General features: G+C 37.4%; 1 protein-coding gene across 2 annotated transcripts in view; it reads right to left on the minus strand.

Moving 5' to 3' along the window:
* Window positions 1–7,575: 7,575 nt before the first annotated feature.
* The window catches only part of GABRG2 (gamma-aminobutyric acid type A receptor subunit gamma2), a 73,789-nt gene continuing 59,246 nt past the window's right edge, over window positions 7,576–22,118 (minus strand). The window contains exons 7-10 of one of the 2 annotated variants that reach the window (XM_026117506.2): window positions 14,897–15,049; window positions 12,847–13,052; window positions 11,011–11,034; window positions 7,576–9,567 (exon numbers count right to left, since the gene is read on the minus strand). In XM_026117506.2, the coding sequence (XP_025973291.1) occupies window positions 9,292–9,567; window positions 11,011–11,034; window positions 12,847–13,052; window positions 14,897–15,049 (659 nt within the window). In that variant the 3' untranslated portion in view covers window positions 7,576–9,291. The remainder of the gene's footprint in view (window positions 9,568–11,010; window positions 11,035–12,846; window positions 13,053–14,896; window positions 15,050–22,118) is intronic. The other variant, XM_026117515.2, reaches the window with a different exon arrangement.

Genomic DNA, 22,118 nt, shown 5'->3' on the forward strand with positions numbered 1-22,118 from the left:
TTTTCGTTTTTCAAAATGCTCGGTGAGCACATTCTCTAGGCAATATCAGGATCCATTTATTGGAACCGTGGCAAATTATTCAGACAGGGTAGAATTACTGAATTATACTAATACTCAAAAAGATGTAGGAAACTAGTTTTCTCCTCATAGGACTGGCCAAGATAGTCTTAGTCTACTAAGATTAGTCTTCCAAATTACAAACTTAATCTTCTAAGATTTTAGGAAGGCCAAATAAAGTATAGGAACTAGGCTGCCAATATTTTTATCTTTATATGTTGATTGCAGAGTTAACTTATTTTTTTTCCACTTTAAACGTTCCCCAAATACCATTTTTCCGTTCTATATATTTTTCCTAAACACAGGATAAAATGAGGGCAGCTTTGAAAAGGAGATCTTTTCTCCCTGAACTCTTCCTTTGCACCACATATGAGAAGAGAAATCTTCCATGGAGTCAGGTCTACTAAGGCTAGCCCCTTCTGTGCTGAGTGGGAGGGAAGACAGAGGGAGCAATAACATGATACTTAGGATTTATTTGGCAAAATCCTCAGAAGGATTTTTGTAATTATCTCAAATGTGCATGGGATGCGAACTTCAACCTGCTTACATAATCAAAGCCCAGGTGTCTGCATTAACTGCTCATCTCCACAACAGCATTATTGTTGTTCCTCTTTGTATAGATATGGAAAATAAACTAAAGGCTAAATTATGTGCTCACACAATAAATGTGTATCCAGCTCATCCCCTAGGAAATTTTACCATACCTCGTAGCAAAACTCTTATTTCAGTTTTGGGATGAATGTTAAGACTTCTCAGGAAGGTCAGTGTTTTATCCTTAAATTCCTTATAAAGAACAAGGTCATGCAAAAAAGTGAACCCAATGAGTCTTACAGTTCAGAGCTCGTGTGCAGAGCTAACCACTTACATCCTGCTGGGCAGGCACCCTGTATTTTTGTTCACTTAACAGTAGCTCTAAAATACACAGTTACGGAGAAGCACGGTACCGTCTTGTGCTTCAGTAATTCTTTTCACCATTACTAAAAGAAGCAGCCAGTAACTAAATAACAGTAATGCAGAGTAATTAATAAAAAAAATCAGATTATTAAAATTATATGTAGAAATCAAGGCCAGTCCACAAATATCCATAGCTAGGTAATGACACTGAATCGTTAATAATTTCTATTGTTTAATACTAGACTATTCTAATCAAATTCCCTTTTCCATATTTTGCCAGATTTACCTTCGGCCCAGGAGCTTATGCCACTGCATTGGTTTAGGATCCCTGTACCAGTAGGCATGAGTGAGAAGGCACCAGGCAATGAGCTGGATATGCTGGTGATATGCACAGCTTCTTGAACAAGCTGCAGCGTCCTTCATCAGGAGCATTCCTCCAACAGCTACATTGCTTCATGGAAAGGTAGGAGGCTTTTTGGAACATTTTGGAAGAAAGCGATTATTTTAATTAAACCAAGCTTAAGTTTTGAGAGTTCTGTTCAGTCCTGCTGTCAGATACATTTGGGGCTGGGTTTATTTCTTTCCACGCAAGCGATTGTATGAGGTCAACTACAGCTGCAAGGAGGAACTGCCCTACCATTTGTTCAAAGTGAATGCTCCAAAGGATAGAAAAGACTTCCAATCTCTAAAATGTTATTTTTTAAAACACAGACTAACATGCTAGAACAAGATGACCCTTTAAATAGTGGAAGTTCTGATCAACTATGTCAGATTACACAGAGTAGTTTGAAACAAATTTCTCCATGCATATTAAGAGTTTGCAAGGTGGCCTCTTACACACAGTTTTGCTTTCTACCCTACTGACCTTGGATAAATTTGTACTTGGACCTAATGCCACTGCAAATTTTTCCCCCTACAAGAAAACTACCTCTTACCTGTCGCCCAAATGTTTCATGGGACCCACAGGGGAGGCAGTGCGGACAGACAGTCCCACTCCTTGCTGCCCAGTCACCTCTGTAACAAACTCTAACTTACGCCTACACAGTAAATTTAAAAGTAAACAAAGTTTTCTGTCAAATCAAAACTAGAGACATATTTGATATGCTTTGTATTTTTTTTAAATACAGATCAATTTTTTTGCTGTGGTATTTCTGCAAAATAATCTGTAGAAATAAATGGGGAAATATACTCTAATAGCTAAAAGATCATTTCTTAAGCTGCTCTTGCAGTTTCCTTCTGTGAGTGTTTTTATTCTGCAGAGCTGCTATTTCTTCCATATCCCAAGGGTTTGAGCTGAAGAACAAATGTTTTGTTATTGATTCAGACTTTATAAATATAAGATTTAGTAAACTACTTTCTCTTAGTTGTCAAGATCCCGTACCAAGGTGAGCTCATGCTTATCAAGTCTGTATCCATGATTTTCCGACATTGAGAGTCTCCTAAGAGCCCTCCAGGGTATGTTCTGCTAATGTATAACTTTCAAAAGAGTTGCTGCAAACCCCTGAGAAACTAGCAAAGCTACTGGAATCAGGGAATGCAGCCAAAAAGTGCTCATGGAGTGTTACTTGGGGTTTGAATGAATTTATTACAGCTGTATCTGTTATGTTTGCTTTGTGGAAATATTCCAGGAGCTTGAGCAGCCACAGAAGGCATGCCGCGGGTGTTTGACACCGGCAGGAGTGCCCTTGCACGGGCAGGGTAAGGCTCTAGGGAGGCTTAGGCCACAACTGCACGTTTCAGGGCTTGCAGACCATGCACAGAAGGGTATGCTCTGGGCTATTGCAACTCAGTGCTGAGGGAAGGAGGCCTTATGAGGGCTGACATCAGCTCTGCTGAAAACAAGTAAGGTAAAGGCAAGCTTAAAGCTAGCAATATGCTTATCTGCTTATTAGCTCCCTAGTATGAAGTCCATACTGTAGAAGTTCACCCGGGATTTCCTTAAAAGGGATAGTTTTCAAAGTGCAATAATTTTTCTGAAGTGAAATGGAATCACAGAAATTTTGGGTGGAGCTGTGAGGACACTGTGGGGACAGTGATCTGTGGGACACAACCGTCACACATACAAGAAAGATGAAGAGCTGCTAGATCAGCAAGCAAGCTACCAAATTCATGTGAATGTTAGGAGGGAGTGGTAAAAGAACTAGAAGCAGCAAAATGAAAATGTCTTTTGCTACAAGAAATCTCATAAGACAGCAGATTAAGGAGTACTGGTATAAGTAGAACAAGAATCTGAGAACCAGAAAGACCTGTGAAATCTGGATAGATCTGTGAGATTATGGAAAGGGAAAAGCTATCTGGATTTGCTAAACTCATCGTTCTAGTCTTTCACTTCTAGGCTTTAAGAGAACCACTGAAGTTAATTCTGAGAAGTTATAGGACCTTGTGGATTGTCTTTTCAATACAAATGTGATTTTTTGACTTTTTTATAGCATCTTGATTTCAGTTGTGCAGTAGGCTGAATTCGCTTTTTTTTTTTTTAATACTGCAAAGTACCCAACTATGTTAAATCCCATTTAATGGGGTCTATCTGATTTCCAAGCAGCCACTTTATAGCTTCAGCTACTGTTTTTATAGGCCTCTTTTAAACATATCAGCTGGATAGATGTACCTATGTTTTTGTGTATCATTTTAGGAATGAAACGAGAAGTCGCTTTTTTCTGTGGGTAAATTAAGGTTAAGATGTCCCTCATTTCTCACAGCAGAATGAGTGAATCTATAGCTAGGCTGAAAGAACATACCTGAAAATTCTAAAGAAAAATACAGTGATGGCAAGAAAAATTAAATCTCATCAGATAGAGACTCCAATATGCTAGTATCACAAAGCATGTGTCTGGTTGAAAGATCAATATTTTTAATGTCTTTCATACTGGTTGAATTAAAACAATATTAATTTTTATTCATTTCTTACTCTCCTCTTTCTCATTTTGATAATGGATATGAATTTTATGTAAGTGCAAATGAGAAAATCTAATCCATTGTTATCATACTGTGCTTTTTTTCCTCCTATGAGAAAAGCAAACTTTTTTTTTTTTTTTTACATATTTCTCTGAAGTAATTCAACATTCTGGAATGAATTATTCAAACAGATATGCTGATTTGTAAGCAAAGCTTTTAGTTCTTGCTTGGTATTCCAGATCCTTTAAAGGTCATGAACTTAGGTGCTAAAAGGATACAATTTTTCACTGTAAATCTTGACTTTAAAAGAAAAAAACATGGTCATATATAACTGGGAAATCCAGATCTTTCCATGTACAGGATTATTCTAAGTAAGGAAGGAAAGTGCATTGGCTTTTCATTTTTATAAATGGAACAATAGTTCTATCATGGGTATAATAAACTGATTTACCTACAAAGTTTTTCATAAGATTTAATTAAATTCTCTTTGCAAAGCAATTGAAATTTTGTATGAAAGACAACACTTGCATTTTAAAATATCAATTTTCCCCTGGGCTTTAATTAAGTTTCATCTAGACAGATCCTCTTTATTTGCATTTTTCTTCCTGTGTTCACACTTACAGTTGGATTCTGCCTCCTAACCCTTAGCCTATTTTATAAAAGACTTTAACCTTCTGGCTGCAGAGGACCATGAATAGTCTTTATCTTTCACTAGGTCCTTACCTTAGACCCATCTATTCTTTTCTAAACAACATTCATACTCCTCCACAGCATCACAAAACTCTAGTTCTCCATCTGTGCAGGTGAAGCCTAAATGCTACCCATGCTCTAGTCAGATCAGAAGAGAATTGCGACTGTCATTATTTCTGCCTTGACAATTACTGTTTCTCCTATTGATTGTATTGCCTTTCAACTCCTCTGCTTAGCGTGTTGCTCTGGGCTGCCTCTTCAGTCCCTTCATGTTTCCAGTGCACAATTCTTGTGTTTGTTTCTCTAATTCAGTTCTCTGCAGGCTGGTAAGCAGATTAGCTCAGTATTGACTTCAGCTTTTGTCATCATCATGGCCTTACTTTTATTGCCTGTCTACCAGCTTCTCCCATAAAGACCTTCTTACTTACCCTACCTTTTCTCTATTGTTTGAGAAACACCTTGGCAAACCTGAAAAAGTCCTAGCTTATCCTCTTTCAAATCCCAATTTACAGGTCATCTCTCCCATGATCCTACAAAACATAGCAGATAATCTAAAAACAGTTTTTGCCTTTCTTCTACTGTTTCCATTCAAGCTATAGTTCCACGTATAGTAATGCTATGTACTAAAATTTGTTCAGTTAACAAAGCTTGCTTGGTCTGTTTCCTACAATATTCAATTGCTTGAGTATTTCATAACTATTTTTCCTTTTCTATCCATGTTTCTAGACTGAACAGCTTTGGGGGCACAGAAGGGAGGAGATCTTTGCTGTGTTTGTAAAGTTCAGTAGAGCTCCATTCACAATGAAGGGGTTTGGTATCACCTATATCTCAAATACTTGCTGCTTTAGCTGTGTCATTGTAGCTGATACACATAGTGTGTTTGACCAGTACAGTCATGCTAGAGGGATAGACGCCGGACCTGTTTAGCTTCTGTTGAAAACGTAAATCCTACAAGAGTCAAGGTGAAAAATATTTTCTATTTCTTGCAAAAATGTGCAGAACACTGAAGTATGTCCTTGAACAGCGCAACGGAGCCTTTGTGGCTGCTGCCTTTATGCTGCTATGGAAAAAGGGAATAATGGAGAACTAAGCAAAAGCAGTGATTTAAGGTAGAACTGAAGTTAGGAGTGATGCTGATCTTGAGAAAACACTTCAGAATATATTCATCTATAAGTGAGCATTTTACTACTTTTTCTGGAGTAGAGAGTTATAAGAGAAGTAGCACAAAACTTGCATCTCAGAGCTTTAATATCCTTTGTACCCTTCAACCCAGGAGAACCTCACAGGGGCTGGCGAAACTCCAGAGGAGGCTATAGAAGCCCCCCGGGGTACGCAGCCTCCCTGCGGTGCTTGTATGGGCTCTAGCTACAGCTGCAATTTCTACAGCTTCCTCCTGTCCCTCAGCAGGCCCTGCCTTACGGGCACAGGGACCAAGTGAGGCCAGCCCAGCTGTTGTACGCCGGGAAAAATGTTCGTAACGGGGCTGGGTTTTTAAGTAGGAACATGGATCTATCTGACAGTGTGCAAAAATAAGGTAGAAATACAGAACCAAAGATGTGTGGCCAGGTGAGTGGATTTGGTAAATGGCCACTTGCTTTGGGGATGTGTGTGTTTATATCATCCATGGTGGGAGCTGCACCTTTAGGAGGCTTTAGCGTGAGCCTTTTTGTATTGTACAGAGGTTAAAATCGTTCAAAACTGACCAGTTAAAACACACTCTGTCTTGCATCAGGGCCTAACTTTAGTAATGGGAAAACATATTGTTAAGTCACGTTATCGCTCTGGATTCTAGCTCTTTATTTACGAAATGGAAATTAAGATTTGTAAATGCTTTGAGGGGGTTCTCTGTTGATATGTATATTTGACATAATCCCTGAGACAACAGTACCTTGTCTCAGTCAGGGCATCTACATAGGCTTAGATCACAAATAGCAAGTAAAGAATTGTGCTGTCACTATACACTTGACGAAACTCTTAATAGCTGCCTAAACGTCCACAGACTGGTCCCAGTGCAGTAGTCGCAGTCTGCGGTATGGTGAACTTGAAAACATTTTAGCTCCTCTGTTGAGCCGGGAGGAACTTTCTTCCCTAGAATTCAGCTGGGGGGCAGTTCATGTATTATATATAAAAATATATGATTTTATATATATGTGTGTGCAGGACTATGTCTCTCTCTATATACATGTATTTCTCAACAGTTTTCTTCTGAGAGCAAAATAATCTTCGTGGTACCCAAATGCCATTTCACTTGCTACTTTGATTGCTTTGATGGCAGCCTGGCTTTCCAATACAGAGGGCATCTTTTGGTTGTGTACTGAATAGCTAGTATAGTCCCTGTTCAGAGGAACACTTTACATTTTGCGCAGTCAGCACCAGAATGTGCTTTGGTGTGTCTTCCTCAACAGGAATTACATGTTTCTCCATGAACTGTCCTTTTGAATCTAGTCAGTCTTCCCCAGGGGTAAGTGACAAATCAACTTAATAAGACTGGCAGGATCCTAAGTGTTGGGTCATGACTGAGGCAGGGCATATTTCCTTTTCTTTGTGTGCTGATAGGTAGTGAGGAAAGGACCCACAGTCTTTAATTGCAGGTCTGGTATACTCATGTATAGCATCAGCCACTCGCATTAACTGGAAGGAACTAAGAGAAAGCTGTTAAATCACTGACTACTGCAAAAAGTGATTGCTCAGCGATCTATCTGACACCGGCTGAAACCCATTTTCTTGTGAAAGGGGATTGACAACCATTCGGGGAGTGGAGACACTCTATTTTAAGTAGAGAAGCAAAAGTAATCTCTTTTTATAAGGATACTTCCAATTCAGTGATGTTTTGAAAAATAGAGTAATCCTCAAGATGGTTTTAAAGATTTAGACCCCAACCTTGAAGGTTGTGTGAGGGGGTCATTTGAATACAAAATGAGACAATGAAGAGGGTGATGATGATTGTAATCACCAAGGTAGCTGATGAGTCAACTTCTTAGAGATGAGCCTAGTCCTTTGAAGCATGCTTTTAACAAACTAACCACAAGAAGACTAGAATTGAGTGCAGCAGTTTTATTGAAAAAGTCCACAGCTGTGTGCAATTCCTTTATTAAAAGGTTTTCAAATACATTGGACAAGGAGCAATTGATGATCGAGAGTTATACCTTTTTTATACATTGTTATTTCCAAAACTATACAAACATTGGAAAACTTTCCTTTTCCTCCATTTTAGCTATTAATAACTCTAAAATGATAAGTTGTATATCTCCCATTGCAATCTGCAAGCCCACTTTCCTGAAGGTGACATTTTACACCTTTGAAAATAAAAAAAAAAAGTCAGTAATATTTACATGTGCTTAAGGTTGCATAATTGAGCATCATACAGGTTCTGAAAACCAGTGGATAAATGGATTTCAAGATTCACCCAGAAGGGCTGAAGTTTTTAAATACACACAAACTGCATACATATGATTTAGTAGCCAAGATGCCCTCTGTTCCCTCTTGTTTTCAAGGTTATCTATAAACTGTGTGCTAGCTATGATAAGGGTTTGTTTTAGTAAAGGTACTCACAGAGTGAAAAGCAGCACTGACAACAACTATTGCTGATCAAGGAAATGAACGGGCACTGAATTGTACATGTATACATGATGAAAGTTTAATGTTTCAAAGTGAACGTCAAGTTTGTATATAAAAGTAATGTCTAGGAGAAAAGCTATTTCTTGGGCTGGACTAAAGAAAGAAAGAAAAAACTGTTATGTGAGAAAAGTAGTAAAGCTCAACATGGGAAAAGAACAAGAGAAGCATATGGATTAAATTTAGTAGCTGATCTTGCAATGCATGATTATTGGAAATTCAGTTGAAATATAGCAACATTATCAATGGAAAATGAAGGCTACAACAGCAGCAGACATATACAGTATACTTTTAAACTATTATATTGGCCATACAGATTTGTCTACATGTTATTTATTTGAATTCTTAAGGCTTCTCTAATGTCTTACATGAAAGTGCTGTCTGCTTGGATCTTCCATGCATGGGGGAAGGGGGTATTTTTTCAAGGAAAAAATATGATTTTTATCCACATTTCAATTACAATAGCACATCCAGAGACACAAAATAAAAGACAATACTTTATGGTACCTTTGTTTCATTTATTTTGGCCCCCAAAAGATGCATGCACTAGACTTTATGTACTATAAGGTATTGAAATATTTACAGCATTGTACATGTGCTCTTAAAGGGATGGCAAAAGGAAAGGTCTATTTTTATCTGGGTGGGAGTAGAAGTTATTTTCCTAGCTTAATAATACCTATTCAAAGTGAGAGATGACTCTTCCAAAAAGAAAAGCCCACAGAGAATAAAGCTATAGCATAATTATAGCCAATGTTAACAAACTGTACAGTACTTTACCTGGGAATTCTAGTCTCAGCCGCTCATGTTTGAAATGGCAGTACCAACTGCGGAGTAATGTTGCCATGCTCCCCTTGCCCTGTCTGCTCTGCTTGTCTCTATTCCAACAGGTAGAGCTGTATATAACCTGTTTCTATGACTTTTATTTCAAATTATTTCAACATGTTGAATGGACATTTAATTCACAATAACCTGATGGCAATTTTTGGACAAATGGTGTGATCAATATTTACCGGGTTATGGCACTAAAGAATTCAGACCACTATAAAGCGCATCATAAATACTTCAAGTGGACTTAGAAAGGAAACCATCTCTCTAAGAAATTCAGTGAGTAAGGCTCATATCACTGATTTCATTCTGCTTTTAAAGGTAAAGATATGATACCCAATACACCAGGTTAAACAAACAGAAGGCAGTTGGGAAGAAGATGCGGGCATAAGAGTCCATTTTGGCAATGCGGATGTGTATTCTGCCATGCCTCCACGCTCCCGTTCGACAATCCTCAAAGCAGCAAAAAAAACTGGCACAGTCCTTGCCATCGAGACACTCATACCCATATTCTTCATCCCTTTCTTGGAGGTGTGTAGCATTGTTCATTTGAATAGTAGCTGATCGAGGCCGGATGTCAATTGTGGGAGCCTAAGTTGGAGTGGCAGAAAAAGAGAAAGATGTGGGAGGGAAAGACACCATTATTATCACCAGACTGCCAGGGAAGTAAAGACTAATGGTCAACATGTGAATGATGGTTCTGCATGGGGTACAAGGGAAATTGCTGAGGAGTTCTAATAGTAATCCTATCTTGAATTCATTCAAATCGGTTGCATCATACACTTTAACTTTAGAGGTAAGCAGCACAAATCAATAGAAAGGTAACAACTATGGACAATTAGCTCCAATGCCAAACTAAGTAAACAGTAGAGATTAAAGGAATGTAACTGATGGTATTCTCAATTGCTTTTGTGTTTTCTATTTTACATAGTTGCTTGATACATGAAGGCAGTTTGGGTGTTGTACATGGAAGGAACTGAAATAATCAATTGGAAATGCAGGATTTTCTTTAATATAGGACTGGTTCATGCTGAGACATGAGCAAATACTATATATAAGAAAAAAGGCAAGAATTGGGTCTTCCAAATAATGTCAGGAGAGACTCTATAACCCTCCAATAGTTTGTGTGAATATATGCAGTTCAGCATCTACTAATGTTCACCAACTAGATGGTTGCTCCAAGTTTTTTATAGTAACTGTATATATATATGTATGTTTGGAATGAGTTGAGCAAATTAAGCATTTAAAGTGCATTTGAGCACTTGGTGAACACTGGGATGACAGAAAGACAGGCTTCAGAATTTCTGGCTGATAGTTATTATGGTAAAATAACAAATCCATCTCAAGAGTATGCAAATTTATTGACTTTCTTTTATATATATATATATATATATATATAATTAGAACAAAATCTCTGCATTTCTGAATGAAGATAAGATTCAAATGTATAACATAGCTAGATATATTTGCTAATTTGCTAAGAGTGTGCTGATCCAATGACAGCATTAAAAATGTATGCATCTTAAACCCTTTCAAAACTCTGACTCTTGCATAAGGAATAGCATTTGAGATGATGACATTGAATTTTGTTCAGGTCAACATCAGAATAGATTTGGTTTTGTAATTTCGAACAAAATCATGAAGGTTAAGAAGAAGGCTTAGAGATGAGTTATAAAAGGGTGTATTGCAGGTTTCTGTTGTAGCTGATGGCATTGGATCCCATGGGCAATTGAGAAAGAGAGAAGCACAAATGTTTTGAACATATTAAACTCTCTTAATTCATGCGATCCAATAATGTTGATCACTCTTGAACTTAGGCTAAGTTCAAAACCATAGTGAATCAATATTTGGGCTGCTGAATCAACTCTACAAACTGTTCAGAAATATATAACCATTCTACTTAATTAGGAAGTTACCTCGAGTAGAATGCTTAGGTGTCTAGCTAAAAAAACAACAACAACACTCTCATATAAGCTCTAATAGTTAAATTCAGCAGTCGCATGCAGTGAATTTCCATTCCAAAAAACATTATACCTTGAAGGAAAACATCCGAAGAAGCTTTCATTTTGTAGACAGAAAAGAGAATCAGAGGGTTTTTTAAATTAAAGAAAGAAAGAAAGAGACAAAAATAATGTAAATTAAAAATATGTTTCTAAAACATAGTAAGTCTAAAAGGTCTAAATTTATAGAAAGGGTGGGGTAATAGTCATTTACACAAGTATCTAATAATATAAAAAACACATTTTTGTCTTCTCACTTTCTTGTAACTACATTTGGGCTGAAGGCGTAAGATATCAAACTTCTTTTCATATTCTCTGGGTATTCTAATCTTTTATGTTGGACTGTTTTGAAAGAGGAGACCATTCACATTTTATGAATACACATTTAAAACCAAATTCTTTTTGCTGTAGATAGAGTCTTCAACACTCTTAAGTTGTCTAGACTCTGGATTTAGGATCCAGGCCATTATTTAGATTTCTGTTTACCCCCAGAAGTTCACAGATAATAATGTAAAATACAAGTAATCTATGCTAATATGGGCATCTCTAGGTGGGACATCTAAACTTGAGATAATTATCCTTTTATTGCTAGTGAAAGACATAGGTGCACAAAGAGGGTTATTTATCTCATCCTCAAAAGTCCAAGATGAATCACCCTCCAGAAGTACCTGTTTCTTTCTATTGACCAGAAGAGATGCCTATGATAAAATCCAACTTTAACATATCTAAAGTTAGATGAGAATTCTTCCTCTATAACCTCATGGGTGACTTTCTGGCTGTTTAGTCACTGTAAAGCACATCTATTATTTTTTTAGAATGTGCTTCTCGACAGTCTTTTAAAGATGAAGTAAGAATAGTATGTAATAAAATGTTCTCTAATTAATACATTTCTCTATATTTGTTCTTTTCTGCTAATATTGTGAAAAGTCCTTGAATATTTTAGGAGAGCAAATCCAAGTGTCTGTATTGTTTCTTTGGTGCCTGAAATGGATTTGAAAATGCTCTCTACAAATATAAAACACTTGTGTCCTTCACATTTTGCACAGGCACGTTTGATTTTTGAAAGATTTCACTACTACTTATCCCCTCTAGTATTTTACACTAATTCTTTTCAACCCACCCACAGATTGTGGACAACAGAATTTTCAGCTCAGTTGCGAAAGGCAAGGAGAAGTCTGTCCGGGACTAAATAGGCAACAACCTTTTTCCCTGTCTGGGCAAACCTCCCAGCTTCTGTAGAGGCTGTTTCCAGGATCCCTTATTGTGGCTGTTACAGATACTTTTTATTATTGTGTACTCAGAAGTAACATTGCAAACTGCTAACCAAATCACTTTCTAAGGGAGAGAAACAGATAAAAGAGGAGAGAACACAAGAAAAAGAAGATAAGGAAACAATGAGAAGGAAACAGATGCTTAAGGGGGAATTAGAAAAAGCACATGCCGTAGTTTGAATATAAAAGATTAACTGTAGCCCTGATAATAAGAAGAACAGAATCAAGTCAGTAATACAGACATCCCGTTAAAGGCAGAGAATATCGCCAAAGCTAAGACAAACTGACGGTTCTGCTAGAAAGGTCACAGGAAGAGCTCTGTCTGCAACATAAATACTGATTTGGGGGGTAGTTGTGATTTGCAGAACACTTTGGTTAGAAGGATCCTGATTCTAAGAAATTAGTTTCTCTGGCATCCAGACAACTGTAATAAATGAGCTTTTCATTCTCAAGGTGAATGTTTGCATTTCTATTAATACCAAAGAAGAATATATATGTAATAGCAAAGTCTAAAATAATATAAGCATAAAGTGGGATTTAAATGTTCTCTCATAAAACCTAACCAAGTTTTATACTGTGATGGTAAAAAAGATACATACTGGATTTTTCTTCTTTTTGTCTTTATCCTTGCTTGGCTTTCTGTTGCTGACAAAGTAGTGCAAAGTTCCATACTCCACCAGTGCAGAGAAAACAAAAATAAAGCAAACTGACACAAAAAGATCCATTGCTGTCACATAGGAGACTTTTGGAAGAGATTTACGAGCAATTGTACTTAGAGTGGTCATTGTCAGGACAGTTGTGATACCTGGTAGATAGACAGAAAACAACAGAAATATTATTACTTCAGGTAACAAAGTAATTTTGTCAATTATCTCACACTGACTGATTTTGAAGGATGCCTGGAGCTCTGACATATAGCAAGGATGTTAAAAAGCATATCCCAAGCAGTACATTGCGGATTAAATGAGAGCTCCAGGGAATAAGAGGGAGTATGAACCACCTTTGCATGGTCAGTGCAAGGGCTGCCCTTGCAGGACACTTTGATTAGAAGGATCGTGATTCTAAGAAAGGAGTTTAATTGAGTTTTAATTAAGTTTTTTAGTTTGGTTTTAGGAGTCCTTTAGTTTAGGGACTTAATTTAATTTAGACTGAGAAAGAAGAGAACTTGTTGTGTCAGAGGAAGAAAACCACAGTGCCAAGACAATAAAAATATGCCTAGCATTTTAGTCCATTCTTCAAAGTAATCTGAAGCCTAATCTCCTTAAACCTTTTGTGCTATTGGGATCAGTTTCCTTTATTTCTATCAGTAAGACACACATTTGCAGGTATTACATGAGAGAAATTCATGAGAATTCTTGAGAAATTTAGCTTAATTTAGCTGGAACTGCAGGAAGAAATGTGTATGTGATTGCAGGTATGCCACTTCTTTAACTGAGAAGCACTATTCCATGCCTTGCCGTCCCTTCTCCTCTCAGAGCATTATTCCCTGTATTGTCTTATGAAGAATGTTAAAAATGCATCAGAACAGCTAAAATCCATCACATTTATACATGACAAATTTCATACCACTGATTTTTTGGCCCCTTTACTTCCTCAGTGGTGCAAATAGACTAGCTCTCAATAGAGATGTCTGTACTGTACATCTAAGTAAAATTAAAAATAACAGTTGCATACATTTATTAATTTTTTTACTTTTTTATAGCAGTTTTTATAACCTCTTTTTGGAGGAGGAGTGGAAAAATGGTAATTAAACACTCAAAGCATTCTGCTGTGGAAATCAGTGGCTCTCTAGTCCTGTGTTTCTTTCAAAGAAGCTCTGGAATGAGAGTGTTGTTTCTCATTTTACACTCTCGTGCTCTGTATTGTAGTTCTGTGAAGAGATGAAAATGCAGGAGTAAAACTAAAATGATTCTCATTCACATGGATTTAATGTAGGAGTAGAAAATCAAGTGTTTTTTTAACTGTTTCTGCAGTCACATGAATCTACTTTGCTAATTCTGCTGTGGCTACAGCTGCTTTCCACAAGCAAACTTAGTTTGGTCTCTCTTTTAGTTTATTTGTGGAAGAATTGCTAATTGTATAGAAATTGCTAATTCTGATTAACTGCATGTCACATTCATGACAACATGGTACAGGAATTCAGATAATACCACCAAATTCAGTTGATTTTCATGATCTGAAGGCTATATTTGACCTATGGTCCCTAAAGTAGAAGTCAGGGTACTGTACTGTCCCCTTTCTACCCCTGTGTCACAAAGACAGAAAGATTGAATCCTTCTTCGTATTGATTTCATTTGTGTTGCTGGTCACCATGATGTGGAAATAGAGCAAATAAAACCAAGATGTCCCTGCCCCTAGATCTAGAAACGTTCCTCATCTTTTTGATTTCTAGAAAAAGTACTCCTGTCATCAGCAAAGAAACTAATTTTTATTGCAGCCAATCTACAATATACAGAGTTCGGATCCAACGTAGTAAAAAGGAAGGGATGCAAATATTGTTTAGATTATGTTATACCTTGAAAATGAATACATCAATGTAAGTGATAAGAACTCATGTGAAATTAAATGTCTCACATTTACAAACTGGTGATCTGCAGAGGTGTCAATTCTGTCATGATGCTTGAATAAAAGCAGGGAGATACAACTCACCCAGTGATGTTCTAGCTGGAACGGCATCCTTGTTAATCCAGAAGGAGACCCAGGACAACACAACAATAAGTGTGCAGGGAATGTAAGTCTGAATAGTGAAATAACCCATTCTCCTGCTCAGGTTAAAGTAGACGGACATGACTACGTAGTCGCCTGTAAAATAAAAACATACAGAGACAGAACACTGTGTTAAAACCCCTATGGACTTTATAGATGTTAACTAGGGTACATTCTGTTTTTGAGCTGTGTATATTAGACTTTTTCACCAGATGTACGGAAGGCAAATATAGGCATGTTCCTTCTTCAGAGCTGGTATAGCTCCAGAGCTGGTGGGTTTTCCACACTGCGAAAGTAAACACTCTTGCAGGTTCATTTAGATGACTTGAACTCCAGTTTCTCTTGCATAGCACAACATAGTGCAGCAGGCTGCTTTCTTACCAAGTCATTCCTCATAACTTGCAAATGCCTAGTATAGTCCTGCTATGGCAACTGAGTGCCTGGTGGTGGTCCAGCAAACCTCTTCTCCCCATGCTGCCTCTGCTGCTCTGCTGCTGCTCGCAAATAATGCATGCTTTCAGTTGTACTTTCTCAATTATTTATGTCCTCAGCTATTCTTCAGGGCAGGCCTGTGTCAGTAATTAATTTTTGATTGGTCTACAGATCTCCTGTTTTACTGTCTCCTCTAAGAGAATTTAAACCCCACATTTCCCAAGAAAGTGCCCAGGGACCAGGCTGTATGTTACTCTGGAGTGTCTTCCACCTCATTCCCGTTCAATGCTTCTGTGATTCTATTTCCAAATTCTTTTTTCCTGTCAAACTATTAAGTAATTCTAGCTGTATTGAGGAGTAGAGCAAAGGTTCCGTTTTTGATTTTTTTTTTTTTTCTGAACAAAAAGAGATCTCATCTTTACTTCAGGTTATAGCTATCCTGGGAAATCCTGATTCCCAAAGAACTGCAGAACTCCAGGCTACAGAAAACTTCATTCCAAGTCTGTGCAGTGCAGTCCAGAGCAGTCCTGAACTGAGACAGAAGAGAGTTTGCAAATCTAGATATTTTCTTGGAAAGATCAGAGAGACTCTGTGGCTAATGTGCGTTTTGCTTAGATCAGTACCTTTACTTGGTATAGAGTTCTATGTTTTCAGACATAGTTAAAATCTTAATTTTCCCAGAATAACCCCTTTGAACTTGGCCACAAAAAACAACTTTGGACATCATTTTTCAGTTGGTGCTTTTTTTGCTATTCTGTTTTTTCAGTGCAAATGTCCATACCCCATGCATTAACTTGTTTGTAATTTAATTATATTATGTTATTATCAAACACTTAAAACTTAATGATATATGTGCAGTCTATAAAGTAGGTATTACTGAATGTGAGCAACCTATCTTAATAACTACAGTCTGATTCTTCCCTTAATTTACAGATGTGTTTGCATTATATGTGTATGTCATATATATACACCAAAATATTGATTAGGAATACCATACAACTGAACCTGTAATGTTACAGTATGAATTATTCTTCATCTCTGTGGATCATGTATTAACTTTCTGGAAAATAATTATTTTGTCAATTTTGGGAATTAATTCCTTTATTGATTCACCTTGATATGTACTATTAATAGCCTTGGTATTTCAAAATTGGCTTTGTCTCTGCTATATTATGGTAGAAATTACTTAAAGCAGTATCTACACTACATCAAAGCAAACAGTCTCTAGGAGAAAGCCTTTTTCATGCTCAGAGTTATTCTGTTTCTTTAATGAGAGAAAAAAATGCCAGAAGAAAGAGATGAAATATAAATCAAAACGTATATGAGAATATGAAAAGGTACAAAAGATTCATCTGTTTGCTTTCTGCTCCTGCTTCTTTTTCTGAAGCTGATGAAACTGCTGTAGACTGTCCTCTGGAGTAGCTGAGCTGATATATCAGATCCTAGGTAACTACTTCTTTAGTGTTTTTAGGCCACATTTTTGGTCCTACACTGGGACTGGTCTTTCTGGCCAACAGTTTTGGTCATTCTAGCACTCTCATCTTCTAGAATCTTCCATTCAAAGGAACAGAAAATATCAGGATGTAGTACCCAAGCCGGCACTGTTGCTTATAGATATTAGAGCCAAATACAAAACAGTATCTGTGCTGAGATGAACAGATAAATCCAGCTAACCTAGACCAGGGCATACTGTGAAGACCTCATGAAGAGACTGCTTCTTCAATAGCAATGTATGTGACCCAAGCCAAATGGGGGTGTGAATAGCAGATGTATATATATATATATATATACAGTAGCCTCAAACAGTCTTTCCATTTCATAGACCACCTTCACAAACACTGTTTTTATCAAGTTTTCTCTAGAAAACCATGGACATGTCTTTGGATTTTCCCCTTAATGCAAGTAGTGTTTTATATCGTAAGCTATTACAATAACATTTTAAAAATATTTTATGCCTTATTAAAAAAAATACATTTTTTTCAAAATGTAATACATAAGAGCTTTTAAAATGTTAACAAACTTGGTCAGTCCTTGATCCATTCAGCAGCAATGAAACATTACCTGGAGTTGTCACTGTCATGGCAGTGGTGCACTTCAGTGCCTAGCGCACTTCCATAGAGAGAAACCCGTGCCCTGTCACAGAGTATTTGTTGCACAAGCTGGAGACACTCCAGGTGGAAGTGTTTTATAGCTCACTGAATACAGTTCCTTCTGGTTTTTTTGTTTGTTTGTTTTTGTTTTGTTTTGTTTTGTTTTGTTTTTTGATACTGGTCATCTTAACTGTAAGTATTTAGAAATAGCATGTCTCTGCCAACATGTTCCAGAAAGTTTAAAAGTGATGTAATTGTTCTAGATTTTGTTCACCTCTCACAAATGTCATTGCTCCTTCCTGTATTTCTAAGGAACTTATTTAGTTTTTGAAGTTGTAAGATTGCAGTTGAAGCAGCTTAGTTCTCAGCCACCCGTACCAATCTTCTGGGAGAAAAAAAAACAGAAGACCCTATTTCAGCAGAACTGAGTCAACAGCAGTTGAAGTTCACCCTCAAGGGCAATCTGAAAGGATATTTCTGTAACTGCAGACACATCAGGACTGTTATTGCTATTGGAGGTTCAAGGGATGACCACAACAGGACAGCTAACTAAAAGTAATACCTAGGTTCAATTCAAATCTCAAATTGCTAGTTATTAATGGAAATTTTGCTTTTAACTTCAAGAATTTACCTTTGGGTGAAAGTAACACAGTCACCATTACATAAAAGTAGTATAACTACCATTTGTAAAATGCAAATAATGTTTTCTGACCTTACAATCTGTGGAGGATCTCTACAGTAACCTACATAGTGTAAGAGGACCTGAATAAGAATTCCTTTTACTATATACTGAGGACTCTTGATGACATGTAGATACGAAGAAGAATATCTGTGTCTTCTCTGTTAATAAAGTTAAATTATTCCACATAGGTGTCTGTCCAGCACCCAAAGAGATGCATCTTTCTCCATGGACTACATAAGAAATATAGATTCCTCAGTAATCTTCTGAACTGCACATGAATCAGATGCCCAAACCATACTTTGACTTTTCAGAGAGAATTATCCCATGCTGTTGGAATGACCTGGTTGAGATGATGGGTTTTGCTATTGTCATTGCATTCATAGCGATATATCATTCTACTTTTAATACAGTAATTATCCTTTCTTTTCTAATGGATATATGCTTAACCCCCCCCCCCCCCAATACTCCAGAGATTTCCACAGGAAACACTTTATATCAGCTCCTGATGTTTATAGACAATGCCCACAGAAGTATCCTGCCAGACCCTACTTCTCATGGCAGTCAACACTTGACTGGACTCTCAAGGAAATAAAGAGAAACCAGGTAAACTCTAATGGGCTTTAAGGTTTCTACTAATGCAGAAGTTAAATCAGAGGAAGTCAAAACTTAAATGTCCAACGTAGCTTGTCAGGCAGTGTGGAGTTGACCAGTCTGAGGAATCATTTGAGGATACATAAATTCTGAATTACATGTTGCCTTCAGATCCAAAGGTCTATTGGTACTGTAAACACTCTGTTGTGTTATGAATTCTGCTATTTCAGAGGTTCTTACTGAAGAAAGGGATAATATTAATTCCACAGAGAGGTTTTTTGTTTGTTTGTTTCCTTGGGAGTTTGGGATGTGGGGCCCACTGATGATTTTCTCAAATTAAGATAAAATGATTTCTCAAGGTAAGGTAAGAATAACAAGCATAAATAGGAAATGGTGTAACAAGGCAAGCCAGTAATTCTGTAATGTACTGAATATCTCTCCCAGGCTTGAAGTGATATAAGCAATCTTAAATAAAGCAAATGGAAAAACAGGACTGAAGCGGTGGAATACTCTAGGGAAAGGTTGCCAGGTGTTTCCTAGTTTCTGTAAGTGACGTTGGAGTGGGATGACTACAGGTATTTTAACTGTATGGGATTTTGATAAGAAAAGCACTCTGGAAATAATCAAACACATAATACTATAGAAGTATACAAGTTAATGCAAGACTGAAGATGTGCAATTCAGGACCTAATGCCGGTTGTCATAAAATGCACATCCAAAACATAAAATGCATTAAGTGCACTAGAGAGCATGGACTAGACGGTACTTTGTTTTAATCCTACTTTTCATGAGTGAAATCCATTACCTCTGTTAGAGAATCTTTCCCTAGCCGTGTTTATCTACATTTGTTTTCTGACTTTATTCATGAACTTTTCTGCTCTTCAGCTGGGACCAGCTTAAATACACTCTGTCTATTACTTTCAGATTATCTCTGTGCCTGAGGCGAATTGCACTCCTGGTGTGATGCCTGTATGAAGCTGTCAAACTAAGACATTGCTTTAGTCAAAAATGACCAGACGATCTTCACCACAGTGTCAGTCACTAGCTCTCACTTGGTAAATTGCTAATCTTTTCATTATCACTTTGTCCCCTTTCCCTGATCTCTGGCTCTTGTTTACCCAGTATTGTCTAACGTAGCAAGGAGGCTCCTCAGCACTGCCAGATTGCTGTTTGGGGACTAACATATGTTTGGGTTTTTCTAGAAATGAATGATAATGCAACCTGGCAGTATATCTGTGAGTAAGACAACATACATTAACATTAGGCACCCTAATTAGAAGATTTTAGATTATTTGGCCTTTTACCAGAGATCTTACTTCCATGCTCTGCCTTGCCCATTCTGTGTTATGTATAGTTACTATATAAGTGTATAAAACAATACCTCAATAATTTCCAGATTTTATTTACATTGAGAATACTCATTCTTAATGCAAATATGAAATAAATCAAATCAGTTCAAATTATTCTCAAAGAAAAACAAAATTTCCCTGGAAAAAATAATCTTATTTGAGGAAAAGCAAAATAACTATTCCTTAATAATACATTAAGATTTCATATGTATAATATATATTCTATTCATCTTTATTCATCTCTGTAGATATATTTAGATAGATATAGTCTTCTCTGTCTGAAGATATGATAATCAATCAGTTTCTTCAGCATGGTGTTGTTGGAATGCAGTCCCTTGGGAAAATGGTAACCAGATTATGCTTGCCCTTTTATATAAATACTCATATCATGCTTTCTGCTGGATGCAAATTCCCACCAATTATATTCTGAAAATCAGGAGACCCAGGGCAAGATTATGAGTTGAGAAACAGCCTCTTAAACTGCTACTCTGAATGGGAAGTTGAAGATTTCTCTTGGTAGCAATAACCTCTGCTACACACAGAAAAGTGCACAGGCCTTAAATCACTTCTTGCAGAGTAGGAGGTATTTTTGAAAAGGAGATGCATACTGTCTGTATCCAGTCATCATGACTCTAGCAAGCCATTACAAAAGGGTTTATTTCAAACCTGTGCTGTGCCATTCTAAAATTAAGATGCTGTGCCATCCTAATTTACACAGCATCAAAGAAGTCTGTACTAACTTTGGAGCTTGGGAAGTGCTTCCTACTGCATCATATACTAAGCTGTGTGTTTGAATACCAGGATTCAGGCTCTGTTAGATCAGGAAGGGAATTCCTGATCTGAGGAACCATCTGTCTCTATGTCCTGGCCTAAGTCCCAAAGGTTCAATAGAAGGAATTAGTAGTGCCAGGAAGTATAGCCAGGGGGATGTACATTGCACTTAACTCATTTAATCAGCACAGTGGGTGTGATTCTTCATTGCTTCCTGGTTGTGGAATCATTTATACGTGTGTGAAGCAAATGGGAAATTATACCCATTAGTACTCTTTTTATGCATGTTTAAGTGACTATGCAAAGTGTGAGGTACTGGGGAAACAAGCCTCTAATCTGTACTCAGAAGTGATTTGGAAGCTGGTACAAATGCTAGAGAAAAGAACAGCTTTCTAACATCACAGGAAATTGGTGCCTTAATTATAGTTCATGTAGCAACACCTATAGCTGAGATTGTCTCACACATACTATTATAAGATTCTCTTTTCTGTTGCTTAAACACTGCTATATTTAAAAATAACTCCAGAATAGCTTTAAGAATTACATGTTGGTCACCTGGCCAAGTTTAATTTTATTCATATGTATCATTGCAGTTCATTGTCAGAATTTTGAAGCGGATAAAATTCATCATTTCATTTCTGTTAACTAGATGGAGTTTGGAACAGGGAAGTGAAGTTAGGTGAAGTGCTCGTCTATTTACATGTTGGCCTTTTGGTGAAAATATACCCAGGTGTGGCTAAGTTAGAACTTTCTGAAAACAACCAATTTGTGCATAGACAAAGGAAGCTTATGAGCATTTATAAGAAACAACTGTGTCCTGACTAGTCCCATGCTATTTCTGTTTCTTAGCAAGCTACCTGCCCCTGTGGAGGGCAGATGCCCTTCACAAAAGTGGGTGGATGCTCACGCTGTAGAGGTTCGTGATGTTGGTGGTTCGGTTCTTCTCAGACTCCATTGCTCTGTTAGACTGGCTGCTACCTCAATTCCCCAGAAGTCCTCTGTGTGCTGAAATGCGGTAGCTCCATGCTCCTCGCCTTGTGCTGCCGGCAGTGTATGGGCTCTTCTCCCACCATAACTGGCCATGTTCTATCCCAGGGTCTGAACAAGATTTTCCTTGGGTATTTGGTTACCTTGAGTATTTCTGCTATCCTTTAATAGTGTGAAAGATGTCAGAATGGCAGAGCTGGGAACTGCCACGAAAGAAAAGAGGAAGTCAGTCATGTATGAGCCAGACTGTCCCCAAGTTTTCC

Source organism: Dromaius novaehollandiae, chromosome 15, assembly GCF_036370855.1.
Source record: "Dromaius novaehollandiae isolate bDroNov1 chromosome 15, bDroNov1.hap1, whole genome shotgun sequence".
NCBI lineage: Eukaryota > Metazoa > Chordata > Aves > Casuariiformes > Dromaiidae > Dromaius > Dromaius novaehollandiae.